This window comes from Bombus affinis, chromosome 1, assembly GCF_024516045.1.
Source record: "Bombus affinis isolate iyBomAffi1 chromosome 1, iyBomAffi1.2, whole genome shotgun sequence".
Lineage (NCBI taxonomy): Eukaryota > Metazoa > Arthropoda > Insecta > Hymenoptera > Apidae > Bombus > Bombus affinis.
This window is the reverse complement of record NC_066344.1, coordinates 13,084,592-13,108,835: the sequence shown is the minus strand read 5'-3', so window position 1 is coordinate 13,108,835 and position 24,244 is coordinate 13,084,592. Positions and strand designations below refer to the sequence as shown.

General features: G+C 32.8%; 2 protein-coding genes, 1 long non-coding RNA gene and 1 pseudogene across 10 annotated transcripts in view; 3 read left to right on the top strand and 1 right to left on the bottom strand.

Annotated features, from left to right (window-relative positions):
- The window catches only part of LOC126921594 (transmembrane channel-like protein), an 8,596-nt gene extending 6,845 nt beyond the window's left edge, over positions 1–1,751 (top strand). The window contains exons 13-18 of one of the 4 annotated variants that reach the window (XM_050733301.1): positions 69–364; positions 438–617; positions 733–853; positions 1,057–1,207; positions 1,288–1,429; positions 1,574–1,751. In XM_050733301.1, the coding sequence (XP_050589258.1) occupies positions 69–364; positions 438–617; positions 733–853; positions 1,057–1,207; positions 1,288–1,429; positions 1,574–1,682 (999 nt within the window). In that variant the 3' untranslated portion in view covers positions 1,683–1,751. Of the gene's footprint in view, positions 1–68; positions 365–437; positions 618–732; positions 854–1,056; positions 1,208–1,263; positions 1,430–1,573 lie in introns of all 4 variants that reach the window. The other 3 variants (XM_050733291.1, XM_050733281.1, XM_050733279.1) reach the window with 3 other exon arrangements.
- LOC126921838 (sarcospan) lies at positions 1,748–19,241 on the bottom strand. Of its 4 annotated transcripts, none has more exons than XM_050733776.1 (9): positions 18,655–19,241; positions 15,247–15,521; positions 13,491–13,830; positions 12,861–13,092; positions 11,932–12,112; positions 11,169–11,369; positions 3,839–4,005; positions 3,651–3,746; positions 1,748–3,325 (listed from the first exon to the last, which is right to left on the bottom strand). In XM_050733776.1, exons 4-9 carry the CDS (start codon positions 12,984–12,986, stop codon positions 2,918–2,920), a joined length of 1,179 nt encoding a protein of 392 aa, XP_050589733.1. In that variant the 5' UTR covers positions 12,987–13,092; positions 13,491–13,830; positions 15,247–15,521; positions 18,655–19,241; the 3' UTR covers positions 1,748–2,917. The 4 variants fall into 4 exon arrangements, with proteins under 4 accessions (XP_050589733.1, XP_050589713.1, XP_050589723.1 ...); XM_050733756.1 differs by having other exon boundaries at positions 15,247–15,424; XM_050733766.1 differs by lacking the exon at positions 15,247–15,521.
- On the top strand, positions 15,529–19,178 carry LOC126922008 (uncharacterized). Of its 2 annotated transcripts, none has more exons than XR_007712627.1 (5): positions 15,529–15,776; positions 17,092–17,278; positions 17,720–17,894; positions 17,976–18,114; positions 18,303–19,178. It is a non-coding gene; the product is annotated as an uncharacterized LOC126922008 (long non-coding RNA). The 2 variants fall into 2 exon arrangements; XR_007712626.1 differs by lacking the exon at positions 15,529–15,776 and adding an exon at positions 16,789–16,918.
- On the top strand, positions 19,232–24,244 carry LOC126919859 (uncharacterized; annotated as a pseudogene).

Below are 24,244 nucleotides of genomic sequence, written 5' to 3'. Positions count from 1 at the left end.
TTTTTAATATTCTTCAATGTTTGTTCTTTACCTTAAATATTTTTTAATACTTTTTTTATTTATCACAGATACTCAGCATTGTGACCACGCTTAGTATAGATTTCTTCCGTGCAGTTTTTGTACGATACATGAATAATTGTTGGTGTTGGGACCTAGAAAAGCAATTTCCTCAGTATGGTGATTTCAAGATTGCTGAAAATATACTTCATTTGGTAAATAATCAAGGAATTATTTGGATGGGGATGTTCTTCAGCCCAGGATTAACAGCCCTGAATCTTCTAAAACTTGGAATTCTTATGTATTTAAGATCCTGGGCTGTTCTTACCTGTAATGTGCCGCATGAAGTAGTTTTTCGGGCCTCTAGGTATTTAAAAAATTGTTCTCTTTATTTTTAGCATCTATTAATTTCATTTATTCTAAAGTATTAATTTTTGCAGATCCAATAACTTTTACTATGCTCTGTTATTAACCATGCTATGTTTATATATTCTACCTGTTGGCTACGCCATAGTTTGGGTTAAACCATCCTGGGATTGTGGTCCATTCTCTGGTTACGAGAAAATTTACCAGTTAGCAACTAAACAGCTCAATGACTCTCTTCCTGATCCAATTAACAAGTATTGTAGTATATTTTATTTAAAAAAAAATATAAATTTGAAAAAGGAACTAAGAAAGAATATCTCATGTTTACTAACATTTATTTACCATCTTTTTGTTTTATAACATTTTCAGATGCCTTGATTACATTGCTTCACCTGGCATAATAATTCCACTAATTGTTCTTATGGTACTCATTATTTATTACATGGTCTCATTAACTAACTCTTTAAGAGAAGCTAATAATGACTTAAAGGTACTTATCAAATTATAATTCCCGAATGGAAAAATTAAAATTATTTACCAGATAGAAATATCCTGATTATGAACTTATCAAATTGGAATTTTAAATGATCTGCCTTAGTTCAATTAATGAAGTATACATCTGCTTTTTTATTGCATCTATTCATTTAGTTATTGTAAAAGTTTGATAATTTATTGATTATTGTCTTTGATCAGATACAACTGCGTCATGAACGTACTGAGGAACGACGGAAATTATTTAAAATAGTGAAGAAAAGAGAAGAACTGTCTGACTCGTCCTTTCTGAAATGGAAAAGAATGTTACCAGCTTTAACTAAGAGATCGGCAAAAACAAGAACTGCGAAAGGTAAACAGCGAAATTTAATAATTAATGCAGTAATTATTATTGAAATGTTAATGAAGTTATAGATAAACCAGAAGTTGCAGGAATGGTCTTCGATGAAAGGAAACGTTCAGCTTCGGAAGTAGTAGAGTTAACAGATATGGAACAGGATGCGATATCACACAATCAGACGCAACATACAATTTCTGAAAGCAGTTACAATGAAAAAGGAACAATTAATACCAGGTAATACTGAACTTAAAGTTACAGGAAATTCCATTAAATTTCGATTATTTCTTTTTAAATTGTTTAATTAAATTGCTTAGATGTCCAATATCTATTCAATATGGATAATAAATATATTGTTAGTCATTAAAATGTTACAAGCAGATTGACGAAAGTTTTCCACGGTTCTTGGGAATCACAATCCAGTGACTGTGCCGTAATACCAGAGATTCGCATAAACAAGGTCGAGGGGAAGTCAGAGTGTCATTCTTGATCAGCTTCTAGAAAAGATCACAATGTACATAAAACTAACTAAATAAAAGACTAAAAAGCAAGAAATTAAGATTTTGATACTGAATTGATTTATTCGTCCGTTTCTATTAAAATTTGATAAATTGATTTTCTACCAATGTGCATACGTTATGACATAATTTACAGATGCAGTTTTAAAATTCATTCCTTAAAGACAGCGATAGCAATGAGGTATAAAATCGATGATATACAAATATAGAAATTAAAAAGCGTTTCACTCATGCTCCTAGTTTACTTCTTACTCACACTACAAACACGGTACACGTACGAACGAACGAAACACACACATAAACACGCGCGCGCGCGCGATACATTCACTTGCTTTCTTTACTATAATACACCTAAAATACTGACGATCCACACGGAAATTAATCGTGAAAATTACTTTGCAGGAATCAAGTTCTGACTCGATTTTCTTCTGAATACGTTTCTATCATCGAAAAGAGCTTGTTTCCTTTTAATTATCCTTATAATAATGATATGAAACTACTCAAATATGTTATTCTTCAGTAAAAGAGAATTTGTTTTAGTTCAGATATTATAACCTATGAAGTTTTTCTACATTATCCATGAATTATAAAAAATTGCATTACATGACTTGACATGTTAACAACAAATTACATTCATCCTTTTTAAAAACATACCGGTTACTATCTACTTAGCAATGTACTCCTTAGTTATGATGTAATAAATATTAAGAACACATTAAGAAGATTTTTAAATAATTAGTTAATTCAATTACGCGATCATTATCCTAGTCTTCTTGACTTTTACCTATTAAATACCACTTTAATCAATTATAAATATGATTTCTTATCTATTATTCTAATCTTCCCTAAGTTTATACATACTGTATTACAAACTTTCGCTCAAGAACCACATGTAGATCTATTTTATTATCCAAGACTAGCTCACACGTATTTCAACGTGTTACTTTTGGTATGTATCCACAACATAAACAGAAGTATTTCATTATTAGTCCGTTGTCGTATTAAAATACATATATTAAAAGAGCTCTTCCAACGAGTTTTTTTAAGTAAAATCACCGTTATTGTCGTTTGTGTAACATCCACTGCTAAATTTTCGGGCGAAACTGTCATTGCTAATTTCGAAACACCTTCAGAATACTCCATCATCCATCGTTAATGATGAATAACGAAGATACGATGTTTCTTCGTCAATATCATGTGAAGACTGTCATCGTTCGTTCAGATTTGGATTGTATATTGGCCTGCTGCTGAGGAAGTTGTTCCCACTGATCGGAGTGGTTCTCACTTGCATGTATTTTGGCCTTTTGTGTCTGGTACTCCAATGTAGGTAGGTATACCAGCCCGATACTAGGGCTCCAAGAGCGTTGCAAGTGGAGGAAAAGATGAGAAGAATGGTCAAAATACTCTCTACTTCGGGACAATTCAAATCCATGTATCTAACTGCCAATTCGGTGAAGTTCGACGCATTCCCCCGAGGCCTGCACACGCAGGTAGCGTTTAATACCCGCGCTGGGTTGCATTCCAGGCCCATTAAACGCGCCAGGTGTATCGCAGAGAATACACACGCGATGGAACAGGTCACTGTTGCTAGAGTTGCCAGTAGCACGCTGATTACCTGTTTAAAGAAAAGAAAAAATATTAGTGGAAATGCGTAAATAATAAAGCAATAAACTACGTTGAATAAAAAATGTGACTCAAACTTCGATACTAACAAAAAAAAAAAAAAAAAAAAAAAAAAATAGATATTTCATTTGAACAGTCAGATTACTTTAAGATGACTGAATTTAAAATCCAAATTACAAGGAAAGCTTTAATTTATGTACGATTAAATAAATTTTGTTAATTAGTCTTTAGACATTAAAAAAGAACACAAAGATAGAACACAAAGTATTTCGTTTGAAAATAATATATTCATGTATTCTAAAATGATGAACAATCACCTTGATCAAAGTGAGACACAATCCAGGACTCATGACGGGATATTCCTTCTTGAAACAGCACAGCAAGCAAATACCGAAGCTACCCGAAAGTAATAACTGCAAATGAAGAAAGGAAAGAATTAACGGTGTTTCAGAAAACGATGTTTTCCAAGAAGACGGTTAAAGACTGTCATTGCTTGAATACTCACCGGCATTCCACTCCAATAGGGATTATCCGCCACAGGTAAATGAGGTGCCCAAAGTAATAACCATAATGACAACGAAGTTATCGCAACACCGAGAATCGTTTGCAACGCTGCTAAACACCGTCCTAACCGCCAATGATAAACCAACGGCGGTAGGAATTTTTGAGGTCCTGAAAAAGAAGAAATATTTAAAACATTTTGTTCTATTACTAAATATTTTTATTTTTATTATATTTTTCATTATCGCGGTGATCAGTCCTTCCATCACACATTTTTTTCAAATTGAGTAAAGTACATAGTAAACAAATATGTACATGGATTGAATTAGTTAAGAAGATAAAATGAAGTTAAACTCGTTTAAGGACCTAATGATCAACAATAAAAAATAAAACCTTATCAACAGGTGAGACCTTTAATCTATATGCCAACGTCTCACGTAACGAGTAGTTAAAAGATGGGATTGCTAATACCATTCGATCACCTATCCAATTACATAACATACCTCTATCCATCCTACCTGCTTCGTATACGAACAAGAAATTGATTTCATTCTATCTATTATGCAATGACCGATACGTTCGTACATAATCCGATGAAAACATTAATAACAAAATGATGATACTGATGTGATGACTAGCCTGCGGATATTTATGCAAATTCATATTCTTATGAAAATAACTAGAAGAGTATATGCAGGACTTAGATAGGGATTTGTTCTTTGGATATTTTATACATTTTTGCGTATTATGCACATTTTTGTATTTTTGCACCCTTTTTCCATAGATCAGCGATTTTCAATATTCTTCACCTTATTGCACGCCTAATTACTGAAATTCAATGTCACATCAAAACAAAAGAATATATTATACATATTTGGTTCAAAATAGGGCATTCACATCAGACGGCTATTGTTATCTCGGATATTGTTATTTTTTTATTTGATAATCTAAGAGGAAAAATTAAGCGAAAATGTAAACCTTGACTATATAGTCAGGTATTGCATATTTAAAAAATTCCCATGACACACCGGTTGAAAATCGCTACTATAAATATATAAAAACCCGTAGTCATGTAATGACACTGATGTTTATCAATGAGAAGCGCAAGACTTGGACTTCAATATGAGCCATAACCTATATACATATGAGCGAGAGGAAGATTTCTTTCAAGCTAGTCATGCCGCTTTTTACGCAGGGGCACGTACGGTGCTATCTCCTGGTGTTTTTCTCGCAGCTCACGACACACATTTTCCCATAGCGATCGACGGTCGATACGACGTGACAGATTCTGAGAAACGAATGTAGGGCCGAAAGAAAGGAGAGTTTCCGAACGAAACGACCTCGCTGTCCCTCCTTACAAGGTATCTCAACCGAACGACCGAACATGTGCCGTCCTTGCCGATGCGATGTCAAACTTAGCCGTCAGGAAACTCGCCCACCAGAATTCTTTGTGCACCGTTTGCAACGGTAATTCAAAGGTAGAGAGAAGAAAAAGAAAAAAGAAAAGTAACGCGTTAACGCTCTCGCCCACCGTCATGCTGACTTGTGCTAATGTTGATGGCGATAGGTCGTGATTCCATTAGCGGTCTTGCGAAATCGGTGACAGGTACGATCAAAGAAATCTGGAATTAACGATATTTCATTTATAACGTAGGCACTAAGATTATCTTACGTAATGGCAAATATAATAAAATATGCTTTTCCTATTGAGTGGAAAAAATTTGTATTGTCGCAATATTGCCATGTAATTGATACTGTAAGAACATTTTTATCGGTAGGCTATATATGTTTATGCATTTATGAGAAATTTGAAAAAGGTACAGAAGAGCACGAAGCACATAATTAAAAATGTATAAAATGAAACAAATGTCTGCTTAAGTTCATCTACATAAACATTCACAGTCTAGTTAGAAGAATAGATTAAAAGATGTGGTTGTTATTTTTATAAAATTCTTCTGCATCCATTGTTAACGTATTCAGTACCCATATTGGTAGAATCGAAGAACTCATAATGGCCTGGAAGGATTTTGGAAAAGCTTCAATTGGAGAAAGGGGGAAATAATCTTCACAAATAATTCTGTATGGCTCCATACCCAGCTGAGTTTCCCATGTCTAAGAAAGAGAAAACTGCAAGGACAGCTCTTCGCACGAAGAATAGCAAACGCGTCTTAAACCCCCGTTGCCTGACTGATAGTCGATAATGATATACTGCACCCTACAATACCATAAGTAAATCTCATTCACATATGAAATACGGAGATTTCGAAAAGGGGCTGGAAACATCACCTTCGATCACATAATCTTTGAAGAGTCGCAAAACATATCTGCAAGAGAAAGAATTAGAATTTATTTTGAATAATTTAAAGAAATCTCACATTATTGTAAGCGGTAAGATTTTAAATTATAATATAATGGTTGTACTGTATTACGGGGTACAACGGGTACAAGCTCAGAAAAGTAGAAGATTGGGTTTTACATTGCGTAGAATGTTCCTTATAAAAGAAAATTCTTTCACTCTTTTCTTGCAGGATATTAGTCGACACCCGAAGAATATTAATGGGTGGCTGAAGATCGATGACCAACGAATAACGCGTATGGCGAGAAAAGGAATATACGAAGTTTACGATGGGGCAAAAAGCGACACCGCATTCTCATTCGTCGCACTACAATCGATAAGGGGTCTCTTTTGCACGAGGCTTGCATACAGAACGAGTCCTAACTGTACCAGACGTATGTACAGACAAGAATAGAAGAAGAGAAAAATTAATCTCCCTTGGGACTAGTCTCCGATCGGATTTATAGTGGCTCGCGAAAGTATTTGAACACATACTATAGAAAACTTTAATATATAATAACAGACAAGAGAAAGTTTATAAAATAAGGGATATAAAAAGACACCATAATTTTACAAAATGGACTTATATTTAATAAGAACAACCGATAAATATTATATATATATCATAAAATAGACGATTATTACTAATATGGTAAACAAATTTTTATATGAAATTCATAGTATATCAATTTTTAACTTTCTGCTGTCCATCACTGTGTATGCATATTGTAGATATGTGTTACATATTCAAATAACGAGTCACGACTGCTGTGATTATTGTATATATGATCAAATACGTAAATAACCTAAAAATTGATTATATAGAAATTACAAAATTACTTAGTGCGAGTAAGAAACATGTTTTAATAAAATTTAAGTAGGGAAGAAACTTCTTTATATAATGAATATAATGGAATGTAAGAGAAACGTTTCATGTTTCGTATTCAAAATTTTCCATGACAAAAAAGTGATTTGTGCCGGATGCAAGCACGCTATCGCTTTTTCATTCGCGGAACGATTCACACGGTGTAAGAATGCAAGACCCGAATGCGTGTCGTTCCCATTGTATGCGGATCTTATGTTTGTATTTGCTGCATGTGTATATGTATATATGCTCATTATAAGAGAAGAGGATTCTCCTGCAGAATATCGTCTGCAGGGGTCGAACAAAAACTATGCTGGACTTTACATAAAACTTGTAGAATTTCCGTTAATATGAAAATATAGGCTTGCATTCTTATACTAATACTAAGACTAATTGAATTAAAATAATTATACTTATGATACACTTGAGATTTTATAGTGAGACATCTATATGAAAATGTGCAACAATGATACAGTGTATAGATAAAGATAATTGGCTGAAATATTTGAACCATCATCTTCGAAATGACTTTGACAAGCCAAGAATTACAATATACAACGCAAGTGGGAAAACGTACTGGGTGGTACGTTTCCATTATCCGGTGACCTCGATACATGAATAATGACTCGAGTGTTCAACTTGCGTAAGAAGAAACACGGTAATTGTGTAACTACATTGTAGAGAACTACCATCGCCCACGATACTTCCGATCTCTTGAAAATCCTTAATCAACTCAGATATCATTGTACATTACGCGATCGTGTACGTTCACCTCATAGTCACGACAGATTCAGTAACTTTTTATACGACATGTCACATGTCAGTGATTTTAATATTGAAAATCACAGATATATCATATTTAATTATTTAGGTCTATTCACAATGAGCGACGTTAATTTCCAAACATATATTCCTTTGTAGAATAACAAGTATTCTGTAATACAGGTAAGGTTTGATTATAATCAAACACAACTGAAGTAAACTTAACAAAAATGGAGAATAGATATATGATTCACATTGATAATGTAGCAATGTAATAATAACCAATAGACCATATAAAATTGCAATTGGTAAAAGAATACTTCAGCTGCACAGTATATTATCACTAAAAACATGCAGCGATGTAGGTTAACATTTAGATACGCGTGTTTTGATATCTGACCTTCCAGTCAAGCTTCGTGACTCATTTGGCGCTTTATCGTTACAACACATTCATAATGAATATGATAAACTTAATATCATTCGTTATTAAACTATAATTTTAAAAATCAACACTTCTTTAGAATTAGGAAGAATTCTATTATTCTAAATTTCTTTTTGCTAAAATTTGTATCGATCTCTTTTTTCTTTTTTTTTTTTTTTTAGTACCCTCTGCCTATTGCATCTGAAAATAGAATTCAACGAATGGGGATGAACCAAACCCAAGTTTTACCACATGGGAGAAAACCAAACCGAGTAATGCTCACATTTCATCCGTTTAAACCCTCGCAAGACACACGTGCTATTTACGTAACACTTCAAAGAGGAAAAAACGCTCCTTTCCAGAAGCGTGTTAATCTAATTAAGCAAATCAACACACCGAAAACAAGTCAAAATATCTTATGTGTCAATATTTATTTCCTCAAAATCTGCATAAAAATATTGGACTTCGGGTTTCATCTTTTTACATGAAGGATCAAAATATTGTATCGGTTGTTTCTGGATTTTGTTTCAATGCAAGACAAGAAATTCCTCGCTAAACTGACATAACATCGCAATATTATTTCTTTTGAAAGTATCATATTACTTAAGTTATATAAACCTATAACTCAGGAGTTGGCTAATAGAAGTTGTGCAAGAATCACGATATTCGGGAAATTTTTTGTAAAATATTTTGGATTCGATTACACATATGTACACGAATAGACCATGAATCAGCTGTTGAAAAATTTAGTATAGGAACAAATAAAACGCAAAGCGGAAGAAGCGATTAGAGTTACACCCAAAGTTCGTACACGCTAACCCGTGAACGAATGCACTTCAAAAAAGATCACATGATATATTTCCGGCTTGCTACTTCCGCTATTCACAGAGAAGCATGTGTAACCACTTTAAAGCGGCCACGGCAACCAGCGGACCAAAAAGTCTTAACCTCTTCGTTTCACCTGCTTTCAATGAAACAATTTTAACAAAATTTTTACATCATCATTTTTTATTATACAAGATGAAAACAACTGTTTTAAAAAAACATAAAGTTTGTGCAATAAGAAGTGTTAACATGACAACATGTTAAGTTAAGTGACAACATGATTATAAAAATTGGAACATGTTTGTTACGGAAGAAAGAGAAGAACATGTCAAGGCTTCTCTATACCTTGAGGGTTTAACCATAATTTTTTTTACTATCTTGGCAGCAACCTCACTGTTTTATTGTGACTGCGTCATCACAAATGCAGGATGAAATTGCGATAGTCACGCAACTAGCATCTTCATCATTGGAAAGGCTCTCAAGAGAGATTGACTTGTTCTGGACCATTTTGTGTTATGATTACCTGGCTGTATACGTGTAACGATTGACGTCCAATCTTTTCTTTAACAGAAGTAATAATTTAACAAGTTATGTCTTAAGAGAAATAACTTTTGAAATAGGTATTACATTATACAGAACCCGACGAGAAAGGATCGATGAAGAAAACTAAATGCAATAAGATACAACGAGTTTAAACTTAATCAAACTTCGGAGAACTTAAATTTCGAAAGATTCTACAAATTTAAATTTAAAATCCTAGAGTATTAGATTTCATAAAAAGGAAACCTGAAGGGAACGCGTCGCTCGTGATATAAATTATTAATTGTTTGTAGCAATATTGCGCTTTCCGCCTTCCTTCGAAAGAATGTTTATTGCACCGTGAAAGGCCGCTCAGTGACATTCGAGCCTCGTTCGCATGTATCATACCTGTTCTGATCTCTGATTTCGTTAATCAACAAGCGTTACGTCTGTGTTATTCAACATGAAAGCAAAAATAGTAAAGTCATCTTATTACTAAATATTTGGTCACAAAAACATTTTTCTGTCAAGAATTTTTGTAAACGACGTGTATATATAACTAACATAATGTATAGAATTCCTAAGAGAAAGTTTTTCTTCTAGCAGGTTTTATACATTTGGATATTTTACTTATTATTAATATGGTAAAGGGAGATATGGAAGTTCCAAGAATCTCTTACTATATAGAACCTTCTAGGTACAATTTCGAAGTATCTAATCTCTTCCTAATACCTTCAATAATGATTTCTAGAGATCCGATTCACATGTATTGCGAGTTAATAGACATGGGCTTAAATACACCCAAGGTTTTGACTTTTTCTGAAATTAGTCAGCAGAGAAAGTACAACGACCTGCTAGGATATCTAATAGTGTGAATCATACGATGTATGATAAACCAATAAGATTCAATGTAAGTTCTTAAAGTACATTTTAAACAAATGAATTAAAGATGAACTCCGTTGCACATATTTCACTGTACATACCTGAACTTTTATTAGGTTTATAAACTTTTATACTCTATTTCAGAATATATCACTATATTTTTATATACATAAAAAATTGAATGTTTTTTGTTATAATGACGATAAAGGAATTGATTAAGTTGAATTTTACATTTCTTAGTATGTTTAATTTTTGTATTTGATTTTAAATAGCAGAAAATAATAATAGCAAAAACAAGCAACATCCTACGAACAACAGGAGAATATGTTCGGTTCAAAGCATTCAACCATGGAAAGTACGCTGCAGCTGATCGCAGTTTTAAAAATGTCTCTTGATTAAACAATGGTATCTTAACCTCCAATTAAATAAATTAAATAAATTAAATGCCTTGTCTTTTAAATAATTTAAATGAATGATCTAAATTTAACAAAAGGTACACTGTTACTTAGTAAATATTTTACAAAACTAACAAAATAAAATAATTCTTTTATTATTTGAATTATCTTAATTCTATATCTTTTTTAGAAAGTCAATCCTTAGGATTATATTTTTATCTATGTTGATAGGAGATAAGTAGATAAATTTCATGGAAATATAAAAAACAGCGGAAGAAATTAACAAGTAGAGATTTATGAATAAAATAAAAAAAGTGGTTGTGTACTTACGATGACCGCTGCGATTCAATACGATCATCCTGCTGTGCCTGAGGGAATTCCTTGTGGGCGTGTGCCGACCAGCAATTTGAGCGGCTGCCAGGTTAACGGGAACCGTGGTTGACAAACAATTGGCCATTGACGGGGCGCGACCCAACTCTTTTTCCTTTTCTAACCGATAGATTTTCCCAATATTCCCTGTCGATACTGCACCTGCCACGGTAAATTGCGACCATTACACGAGAAAAACAAAATTATAATTTATTAGATTTCTTCCAATTTAATTAGATTATAATTAATTTGAATTTTAAAAAATTGATTCTTTTTCAATTTTTTATTAGAATCATATATATTATCAAGATGGTATGGCTAGAAAGCGCGTAAGATTTTCTGCCCGGCTTTGTTTTACTACGACGTTGTCTGATGCACGAATAAAATGAAATTCGAGAAAGTTTGCTCGAATACCTAGTGCTAGCAAAGTGTCCGACCGAATTTCACTCGTGACCGTTCTATTTACAGTCGAATAACTTTCCTAGGGAGAGTGGCAGCATATCCAATTCTGTCTAAAGTTAAAAATCCCTTCGGTTATCTTAATTAACACTCAAGAATGGAGAAGATAACGAAGAATATTAAAACATCATTTAATATTATGTACTTATTTTATTTTTCTTTTTTTATTGTATATATATTTTATATCTGAATTGATAATGAGTAACCGTTTCCCTCAGAGAAATAATTAAATAGAAAGAAAGAATGAAAAGTTTACTAAACTTACCAGTGACTTTGGCGTTCTGGATCTTCGACACGTTACCAGCACTGACTGCGCTACTCACTCGATTGTTGTTATTATTGTTATTGGCCGTGGCCATCGACGAGCTAATACCGTTGTCACGAACCTGATTCAAATTGTCGGCGCTTAGAGCGGAAGTCACGCAAGGTGCCACCATTGGCACGTCCTAAACAGCGAAATAGAAAAATGCAGAAATTATTATGAATTGATTACATTTCAATTAAACGACATAGAGAATCTATATAACAATATGTAATTTTTATACCAACAACATATAATCAAATACATGGAATGTACTCATGCTACAAAAAGAACAAATTAATCTTAATGTCCAATTATACGATCGAATTACAGCCATTCATTTTATATATTTACTTTAATTTATGTAAAATTGATATTGTTGATCAAACATATTCTCACATAAACATCGTTTACTTTTACTTATGTATATACGAGTCAATAATTCTCATACATCATGCGTTGCGGTTTATCTCACTCTCATTTTTCGTTTAACCAAATTTGTGGTCAGCCTATAGACTGCTCATTGAGACAAGTCTAAATTAATTGAACGCACTTGATCAGTAAGTGATCCACAAATATATATTATCTCATAAGAAGATCAACCACCATTCTATATCTTATGTATAAAATAAGATAATTAATTAGTATTCAATCTGATAAATTAGTTAAATAGTATAAATAAATGTAAGAAGAAAAGTCGATTAACATTTATATGGAGATATTAATATAAAAATTAATTTTTATTTAAGTACCCTTTATTTGATGATACTTAAGTACTAAATATCGTTGTCCGTTATGCTGGATATTATTGGTCTTCTAATGGATTCTCAACACTGACTGCGTATCAAAATACAAACGTAAACAGTAACACGTGGTATGGTACTAGGACTCACCTTAAAATTATCGTAAAAGCTAACAGGACGACTCCTTGGCGCGTACTGAATCTCGTCGTCGGGCTGCATTATGCTACCACCGTATGTAGTTGGGTCTAAGGGCTGCGCGCGCACCTCGCCAGGCATCCTGCGATTCTTCCTCTTCTTACCACTTCCGGCGACTGTGAAGTTACGATGAAGCGTGATAAGATTTTCTTTGTGACCTCGTCAAAGATACCTATGCTTCTTCCAACTAAAATAGAACAATGCAAATTCGTTACCTAGACGTTACTTATTACGTAATCAGAATTTTAAATTCAAATAAGCAAATCGAAATTTAAAATTAAAAATTTCAGATTTCAATTTTTACTAATAATTTAAATTGTTTTAAAGTTCGGAGAAGAAGGGTTAACTTCTTACACGCTGAATTTCATGGATATAATAATTTATTTATTTATTTAGAGATCCACTATTTTCAGTACATTTCTTTAAATTTCGGTCGAAATTAAATTGTACCATGTTTATAATTGGAAAAATTGAAATCGAGTTATCTGAAATTTATTTTTATTATCTTTTAATAATTAGATTTTTAATTTTAATTATAAAATTTTTGATTAAAGGACGATATGTTTAATAAATTAATATTTGTACCTGAACGGTCGTGTCAGCTCATATTAAGGTTTCCCCTTGCGACGGGCAGAGAAATTACACCTCCTTGATCTTCAAACCGCAAATCTTCCACTTCCCGCAAACACCTGCACCTTACGCGATCATTGTATGAATCACAACGGCTAATTTGCGGACGATGGATCGAAGAGAAATTTCTCTTAATCTCCTTTGATGTATCGTAAGTCACGCGTCGAATTCTCTATCTGGGTTTAAACGAAGGAAAACAGTCGTAGAATCACCACGATCAGCGTTCCTCGATTTCTCTGATGTTCTATCCACGTGACCAGTCACGTGCGCCCGCTATCCGTCACCCCGTAAACGTCTGAAAAATAAAGAGAAATCGTTAGTCTGGGAATATACGTATCGTTTTCTGATTCAATCGGTTTGTGTCAATTATTTGAGAAAAGTACTGCGTGTAACGTAGCGTATTTAATTATTAACACAGAGCTGCCGATTTGATGTACACACATAAATACATATATTATATAGAAGTGTAATTATGAAAATATTACTCAAAAACGAAAATATTAATATTATTAAAAACACTTACATGTTTTTAGTAATTATAGAAATAAAAAGTTTAATAGCAGTTATTTAGCCTAGTTTGGTACTCCTAGTGCTTTTGTCGAACATAATTGAAAGTGCATTAAGCAGGCGAACTTTCAAACTAGGATGAAGGAACATGATTAATTTGATTGGTTGCATATTCTACAATTTGGAATGATTATACAGTAGCGTACGTAACTATTTATCAGGTTATGACTGACTTTTATGAATATAAAAAGAAAATGGTAAAAATAATTTATATGAAGTTTTATCTATGTATGTAAACAATTTTTATATATTTTATGTGTTATGATTCGTATACTAAAAAAATCAACAAAATCAGGTAATCTTTTCAGACTGATGAATCATTTGAAATTACAATATAATGAAACGTCACACCTCGTTGCACGGGAAATGTTTCCTCAGGAGGAATGAACTGATCCCTTTACAGACCCTCGAAGCGTACTTAAAAGAAAACGTAACTTTTTCCCGTGGGAACTACGAGCATCGTTCATCGTCGTTGATTCGATTGCCCTGACCTCGTGGGACAAGAAGCACAGTCAATTAAATACCCGTTTCGTGGACCACGTGTGTTATAACCTAAGTGGTACATGACGAATACAAAACTTGCTATTGCGAAGCTATGTTTCGTAATATGCAACAGGTGAGTTTCAAATGAATGTGTCACGAATATAGGAAATTCTACAGAAGTAAGCTATAACGTTATGAGATCCTGTTAGAAAGTATGCATTATCAGCATGAACACTTTCTTCGTTTAATGGTAAGTATGTATGTAACTGAAAAGATTGTAAATATAGAAACGTAGAATTTATAACTCTATTTCATATATATGCTCTATTAATATACGTATAAATATAATTTATATGTAAAGTTTCTTACCAAAGGAGCGCAAATTTCCATAATTCGTATACGATCAGTTTTCTGAATTCAATTTCTGAATTCAAGTTTCTTTATAGAATAAAAATACATACTTTCTCTCTAAATGAGTATCTGAGAAGTATCTCTAAATGAGACTCTGAATTATTGATATTCAGAATTTAAATAAAAAGTTAGTCACAAAAATTGAAGTCAAATGTTCCGACAATGTTTGTGATGATTAGTTATATAACAGAGGTTTGTTATTAATTATATAACTATAATACAATATTATATTATAATACAATAGTACTACCTGGATCTTCTATTAGGCGACTGTGAGCGGCGCTTTACTTTCACAATACCAGATCTGAAGTTAATAGATACCGACCGGTGTTGCGCAATATGGTACGCAACGCAATGAAACCGTGGCGCGTTGGGACTCTGTACAATGATGTGACCTACCTATGCTCGAACCGGTGTTCGGGTTACGGCTGGAAATAAGTCATTTCTCCATTAAGCCCCTTTATGCGGCGCTCACAGTCACGTCACCGTGACCAGGAGTTTACTGAACTCTAGATTTGCGAACGCCTAGAAAATTGCATAATTATCGTATTTAAATCTTTGCTTTCAACTCAATTAAATCATTTGCAAATATATACGACATAGACAGTAGTTCACAAAAGTATTTCAACACTTGTAGAAATCTTTTATGAATATATTATGTATATTATAAGGAAAATTTTGCAATTTTATTAGCGTTTTAATGAGACGTGACTATAATGATTATATTGGTAAAGTTTGAAACAAATCTAAAAATGTACGTCCATACTTAGGAGCTACAAGGTATTTAGTGCGAATACACATTTCATAGAGATTACAAAAGTATTTAAATAGAAAATTATCTATTATATTAATAAACCTTAATATTCCTAAATATTCAGTATATAACCTAAATATTCAGTGGAACCATCTTTATCATTTATTATGTGTTTAAGCTGGTTATTTATACTGGATACCAATCCTTTATTGAATGTATACGTTTACAGCAAATGCATGTAACTTCTACATACATTTTCAGATTGTTTCAAATGTTTCATATAATGCATAGAATTTATACATAAAAGCTTAATATAATGGCCAAATATGTATTTTCATCGGATATAAGTATTGCAATATTTTGTTTCATATGATACTAGACTTGGATAGCTCGTAGAATAAATTTCCACTCGATTTGGTTTGTACTGCATTCTAGAAGTTTCTAAAATGGTTAATGGTATGTAATTTTCCTGTTTTTTCTTTTTCGTCGTATATCTCAAAGGAAACCAGCGCCGATTAAAAAACCTCATAACAAAAGAATGCATAATGAGACAAGACTAAACTAGAACGCAGTTACTATCGCTTATTTCCAGTTATTTCCTGCATTTAAGTTAGGTATAATAATACCGTTGCTTTTTTTAGAATACCATGTAATCGTAAAATTCATGAGTTCCTGTCAGTCTTTTTGTAAAAATGACGCGCTCGATCATTCCTGTACTTAATTATAGGGAATGAGATAAACCCATCGCGATCTATTTGTGCGTTACGTGGATGTATGAAAGTGTGCCTGCCAAAATGTGGTGTTGCCAACTATAAGAAGGATAGAAAATTCATAAGATTACATAATCGCGTTCCAAAGGAAAATAGCTTCATTTTCTACGTAAATTCTTTAATTGCCAATCTAAGCAATATTTATAATTCTAAAAGCATATTTTTTTAAGAATAATCTTATACTTTATTTAATCTCTAGTATATTATCTATACTTACTATCCAATCTTATATCACTATTCTATTTAAATTATTATTAAACGTATTTCTGTAACAAACATATTTGTATGCTAACAAAAAATACGACCGATTCAGAATATTTAAGAATAATTGAAAAGTCGTGAATTGCGATCACACGTGATGTTACATTAAACAAATGGGACAGCTTAATCCCTGCAATGTAATTATGTATATTAATATGTATAATAGATGGATTCCGTTATGCTAAATAGTCAAACTGTTTTATCGACTTGACTTACATTATCATAAAAATTACTCAAAATTTATAAGCAAAATATTCCAATGTTATAAACATTAATGACGTCATGTTACTAAATACTCTATGTGTTTTAGAAATCGATAGAATCACAATGAATGGAACAACGGAACGTATGAAATGGAGATTAAAATAAATTGTACAGCAGTTAATTCAAAGTCCTCATCATGATTAAGATCACATCAAAGTGCAATCCCGCACTTGGATCAGATTTAGCAATTGCACTCATGAAAATGTAATCAACTGTATACATAATTGATACGCGTACGTATATTTCATGATTAGAATAAATTATGATTGTCGTCATCAATGAATTGAATTATATTAAAATGTACATTACTATACAATTAATTGGGCAAAGACAAAGGTAATTATTTGATAAATGAAGAGACGAAAAGAATAATATTGTGCACAGCACATTTTATTGATAGTGAATATAATTGCAAAGTTAATCTTCTTTTGTTGATGACAATTAAATTACATATTATAATTAAATAAAAATATACATAAATATGTAATACTTTTTTTTAAAAAAGTATACATGCAATACATATGCTATAGATATTACAATTTCTCAATAATACTATGTATTTTGTAATATTTTTTTCTTATTCTTAAAGTTCTCTTCATTTTTCTCTTAATTATTCATAGACATGAAAAACCAATTCAGATGTTGCTTTTTTTAATAAGATAAAATATCCATAGGTGACTGGTGCCGGGTGAAGGCAAAATACATACCGTATAAGAATGCTAATGTCTTACGATGTTTCTTTTTTAACGCGACAGAATATTCTAAAGTGGCTGACACTAGTTGAAGAGAAAAAGTTCAAAGATTCGCAATTAATTCAACGCATTCCAAACACTTGAAGGCGGGAATTCAGTAAGTTCGCGCGAGAAAACGTTCAGCACGTGCGACCTACGATTATTCTAATTAAATTCTCCGGTTACAAACCATTCCCAGGGTTCATGAACGTGCGACTCTTATCGAGGCCTGAAAGTGCGATGTCGCCCTATTTTACACGCCATTGTTCGACGTCTTTCATACAAAATGAGCTTTAAAAGAGGCAAAATCACCGGAAGGATCTTGTCTTCGAGTCTTTGTACGCATACAATATACAATTGAATGAAAAGCATATTTCATATCTTCGCCAACAAGTCATATATTTGTGCGACTCTATATGGACTTCAAAATCTTAGACAATATTTATATCTTCTTTTTTAAAAGAAAGAATATTTCACAATAATACAAAGCTTATGTTACTCATAAATATATTTTTTCTGTCTCCAGTTTTTCAGGAAGATGCATGTTTATTTCATGTCTGCCTGAACAAGAGAATGACATCAATCTTTTTTGCTACAAAGTAATTAAATTCCAGTATATTTCGGGATGGAGACCTTCGAGTTTATACGTTTATTGTATCACTGTTATCAGACAAGACAAATGTCTTTTTTCTTGTTTACGATATCCGCGCAGCTGCTGGCTTAATGTGCTCGCGCGAATACTCGCGCTACTTCGCCTTAATAACGTAACATAAATCATTACACAAATATATACCGAGTTCAGATATATTCGTTGTTACAGAATTAACGAACATCGTTAGAGGAAAATGAAACGAGAGAGAAACTGCCAGTATAAATACCTAGTATTGTGGTGAACAGTAAATGTCCACTGATTTCCTTCCCATACCACAGCTATCGATCCTTGCGGGATTTATTATTCGACACGTGTGACTCCTTGACCAGTCAAATTTAGATAAAATGTACAATTGGTATTCACTGAATGTCCGGTTACATAATTTAACACTGATTATTGTTTCTCACCATTGATTCAATTTTACATAGGAAAAAACTATTAAGAAATGATAAATATAAATAAAATATAATTAAAAAGTAGAAAGAATGAAAATATTCAAATACACTTTCATTTTAGATTAATCAGATACTTGCATTAAAGTGTTTTGTAGCATTGACCACATGGAAAGGCAAGTTTACCGAGGATGAAAAGGTTTTTTACTTAAAAATTGTACTAAGCACTTGAATGAAGAACACTTGTTGAATCTAGTCCGATGGTAATTTATTAAAATTCTGTTTTTACACAAAAACATCGTTTTTCTATGGAACTAACAACGCGTGAGTAGCAGTATGAATAACTTAACAATTTAGATTCCTAGAGAAAAAACTACACAACACAATGCTGTTCCATTGGTGTCGCAGTGACAACTGAAGTCTCTAGTTTCGCGCGTCTCGACGAGGCTCCCAAGACCCCACCAAAGTGTTCACCAAAGTCGAGGCATACCAGGTGTCAGCGTACCTCAAATCGTACGAATCACGATGCAGATGACGATTACTTGGCGAGGGACGCTTTCATCAACAAAACAATTCGCATTTCATGCGATTTAAACGGTGCAAATACCGCTTACGAGATTTGCACAACGAATAACAAAAGACTTTATAGATTTGTTTTTTATATAGTAATTTCTTTAAACTAATACGATTACAGCGTATCTTTTAAAGTTAATCTTTCAGATGATGAGAAGAGATTAAATATCTCGTATAGAATTTTTAAAAAGATTAAAAGAGAAACTTCTAGATAAAAATGTTATTAAATTAGTAAAAATGTAATGATCAACGACTTTTTTATTTATATTTTTTAGACAAAATTTTTAAAATCTTTTAAATCTCTTTTTAAAATATTTTGATATAATATAATATATTTTAACTCAATATTATACAAATATACAACATAATCTCTATTTATAGTAGATAATGACACACCTTTTTTATTTATAATACTTTATATCTCTCTTTCCTCTACTTATACGTATAAGAAAGCCGGATGTCTTGATTTTGAAACCAGAGAAACGATTTTACTTTTTTTTTTAACTATCTGAGCACCACTGTCCCCTCACTTTCACATCCTCCACCATGTTTCAGAAGGAGGCTCGATGAAGGAAGTTGTCATAGCGAGAAAAAGGGTGAAAGAAGAAGGGGAATCGGTCATGCCCAACAGTTGACGTTTACCTTGAACAATTTCTTGCAGCCTTATTGCAACTCTTTTTTCGTCGTTGTTTTCTTTCCTGTTGAATGGTGATCATGATATATACTCCGCTTTAAAGGATCACCTTAGGGCAGTTGGTGCAAAAAATGTAAGACGTTGCATAGTCACGTAAAACTCTAAATAAAACGGTACAATAAAATCCAAGGTCAACAACATGATTAAACGCACAGGTAATAAATTCAACAGACAAGTTCTTTTTAGTGGAATTTTTTCAATCAAGTTACATAGAGAAGCCTTGCATCAATATGTAAATATCAATCAACATGTATACCAATCTGATTAAACTTAGTTAATTATTATATAATGTTCCTGATTAGCTACGCATTTGCTGTGGAAGAACATAAACTTTTAATGGAGTTCATTCATATCGGAAACATCCGTGTCGCCTAAAAAGCAGAGGAAATCACTACATACCAAGTTCAAAATCGGATAACTTTCAGTAATCAGATTGTGTGTTACACGAAATGTGAATCGGCTGATCTTTACCTTCATTACCTTCAGCTGACACGATTACACATCTCTAATTACTTGCAATGTAAGTAAATATTAGGATATTCCAGAAAGTTTTGCAGTTTCATTTCTTTTCAAACACACAATCTTTTTTATATTGACAATCTTTAATTTTTCAAATAACGTGAAGAAACAATTTATACTACCAAGTACAAGTGGAACGTTTCACTTTTGTTCTAGCCGTCCGCTGGCTATCGCAACCACCCACACGACGCCGTTCATTCATCCACGATCATTTCCTCTGCTTTAATGAGACGTACCACCTACGACCGGTTCCATATAAATTACGATTCTTTCTCGTTCGAACGTATTGGTATTTCCTCTGTCTTTCTGTTTTATTCTCATCCATGTCGTTAGCGGTCGTCCACGGTTGGAAGGGGAAAGGCCGCCAGGTTCGCGAATACCTGCGGATGAAACCGGTCTCTCGAAATCGTCTAAGTCGAGAGCCACAAAAGAACCACGCCGGCCGCGAGAGAAATTCCATTTCCAGCGGAGATAACACGTTCCCCTCGCTCTTAGCGGTGATACGTTAATCGCTTAACGATTTATCGACGCCCCATCGCTTAATATAAATGAACCAAGAAGGAATTGGAACAAGATTGGAAAAGGATTGGAACAAGAGAAAATAGAAAATTCTTTGAACTATTGGAAAAATGAAGGGGTGTAAAATTTAAAAATTGACAGAGAGAGTATTAATCTCTTAAGGAATGATTCATCTAAGTATTTGAGTATACATTAAATGTTGATAAACATTAAATAATGCATTAATAAGAAGTTGGCTCATAATAGCTGAAGAGATAAAAAAACCTTATGTTTCTTTAAAGAATAAAAAAATATCCAATATTGCAAAAATAAAGTTAAAAGATATCTAGTTTCTGCAAAAGAAGATAAAAGATATACAAAATTCGTAAGAAATGTGATTGAAAAAAACGTGTCAAGAGAGAAATAAAGATAAAAGAAAAAGTTACAAATTCATTCTGTTTCGTGGAAAATGCAAGGCACCAAACATGACATGAAAAGCTTCTGAAGCCAAATTGTTTGAAAGATCTCATCGATGACGTCAAACACAAATATAATTCCATTTCAATCGATGATTACCATTGCTTCAACGCACGCGATACTTTTCATAGAAAGAAGATGCGAAGAATTTAACTCTGAAGGTCGAACATTTTTCTTCCTTGAAAACTACGTATTTCTTGTCTCGCGACTCGTATGATTTTAATAACTGTTCATTATTACCTTCGAAGCGTCCTGTTCATTTGAGTCTTTTTATTCTTGATCAGAAGTTTCGTGTTTGATCTCCGATAAACGTCACTAGCGGCATGAATCACTAGTGAACACAGGTGAGTATCCAGGCTTGATTACCAATCTAGTTTAACGCCGACGGGGAATAGCGGTTCTTAATTAGCACCGTCTCAGGATATCAAATTAAGCCTTACTAACTAGATATTCTCCGAAATAATTTTCTAACTTTCCTGGAAATATCAGAAAGCTGTCATTTATAAATATAAAAATTCTATCTTGTAGTGAATATTGAATAAGCAATGGATATACCAAACACCATAAAATATCGCAATATACATTCGTAATATATAATAAATTCATAATATACAACCATAATTAAGTTTCTATTCATTCTATTAATGTACCTATTAATTCTATTTCACAGTTCTCTGTTCTATCCAATTACACTCATAGATCGAAAAATGGCAGAAGTGCACGTGCATGAAATGCACGTTCCAATTTTTAATTCACGCGAATCAATGCGTAGACACGGCACGGTCTAGACGTGACATCAACATCACAATAAGGCGCGATGAGTTGGCGTTCAGGAATCCGTGAGAGATAAACCAGGACTTTCTAGGAGGACGAGGGAGAAACGAAAGCATCCCCCAGCCCTTCGTGTTTTATCTACTAGCATCTTGGAATGTCGATGGTCCATATGCAGCCAGTTAAAAATGTACAACAAAAAAGAGGAGAAAACATATCAGGACATGAAAAGAGAAGAACAATGCGACTAGTATTTTAAAAAAGTCAAGTAAGAGCAACTTTTACACACACAAAACATAATACAGTCAGAACAGAATAGCACGATAAAATTATAATTAATATTATAATTGTAAATACGTAATTGCAATTGCAAATTATAGGTTGAACGAAGGATAATGCATCAATTAAATGCAAATAGGGAAGATGTTATTTGTGTCTGGCGGAGTAAATCAATTATTAAACCACAACAAAAACATAAAAAATAAATTATTAAATGAAGATATCAAAAAAAGAAACCTGTTATTAACATAATAATATTTTTGTTTACTAAAAAGAAGAACGGAAATTAAAAGGTAGAGAAGAATGGAATTGGATCGAAATGCAGACGAATCAAACCGCACCCATGGAACGAACAATAAGCAACGAGGTGGAGAAGGGACACATTCCTTTCGTACGCGTGGAAACGCATCGTGAATGCTCATCGGATGAACTCCGATTCGTTTTGCCTATAGAAAATACTGGCACGATGAATTCCTTCAAGTATAGACACTAATTTGTGCCGCTAATGAACTCAGCGAGAAAAGCGATCGTTTCTTTTCACGATTTCTCCTGACAATCATGTGCGTCTGTGATGGAGAACTGTGATGTACAATATGTACATCAGTTGTAATTACTGCTGTTACAATTTTACATTTTTACATTTTACAATGTTACATTTTTTGACTTACCATTTTTATGAAACGAAATTACCTAAAAGTACAGTAGAACTCCATTTATCGCAAAGATAAGATGTGTAAATTGGGATAGATCATATACATAATAAGAGTTCACTGATTCTCCCAACCACTTGTGATTTTTTGTTCATATAGTGGAAGAATCAGTGAATTCTTATGAACTGCTTGTCCCCCAATATGTCCATATAAACGAAGTTCTACTATATCATCAAATACTTATTTGATTATTCAATATTTTGGTATTAATGTCCAAGTGTATAGGAAGCATTGTTGCACTGAAGCATTATTTAGAGAATTGCATTTACGTACAGCTACGAGAAGCCAACGCAATGTGCAATCGGGTCAAGTTGTAATACATTTCAATCACATTTCGTATATCACAGGAAACTAAATAAAATTAACATATTGAGGTTAATATTCATGTTATATAAGTGTAGCATGATTAATTGTAGAAATTGAGTACAGAGGCTAAATGCATTACAGTAGAGGTAAGTACAATGGAAAAACGATGAACTTTGTTATAATTAAATTCAGCTTCCGATGGATAGAGTTCGCGTTAATTGTAGATAGTAATGTATTACATTAATCTAGGACATTTAGAACAATACTCTGTTAAACAAAAGAAAATTACTTTAATTATTTAAAATATGTAAAATTAATAAAAATATTATTTGAAATATTTTAAAAAAGTAGACCTTGGTACAATAATGTTTCCACAGACAACTGTCTACCTCTACCGGCAACTAGATAAATAACTCATGCACGAACTCTGCAGATATTTTCCATTTTAAAATATGCAAATACGCTTTTTATATAAATCGTATAATATCTCACAAAATTGTTCACCAAATAACTTTTTACTAAATTGTTACTAAAAAATTCTTCATTTATAAACATTAATTGTTAGAATTTATAAAGTGAATTAAAAACAGAGAGACA

Coding starts and splice junctions, on each gene's coding strand:
- LOC126921838 (XM_050733776.1), bottom strand. CDS start 12,986: ATGCCTGGCGAGGTGCGCGCGCAGCCCTTAGACCCAACTACATACGGT. Junction 4,006..11,168: donor ATTGAATCGCAGCGGTCATC/GTAAGTACACAA, acceptor CTTCTTTTTCAG/GACCTCAAAAATTCCTACCG. Junction 3,326..3,650: donor TGTGTCTCACTTTGATCAAG/GTGATTGTTCAT, acceptor TTCTTTAAACAG/GTAATCAGCGTGCTACTGGC.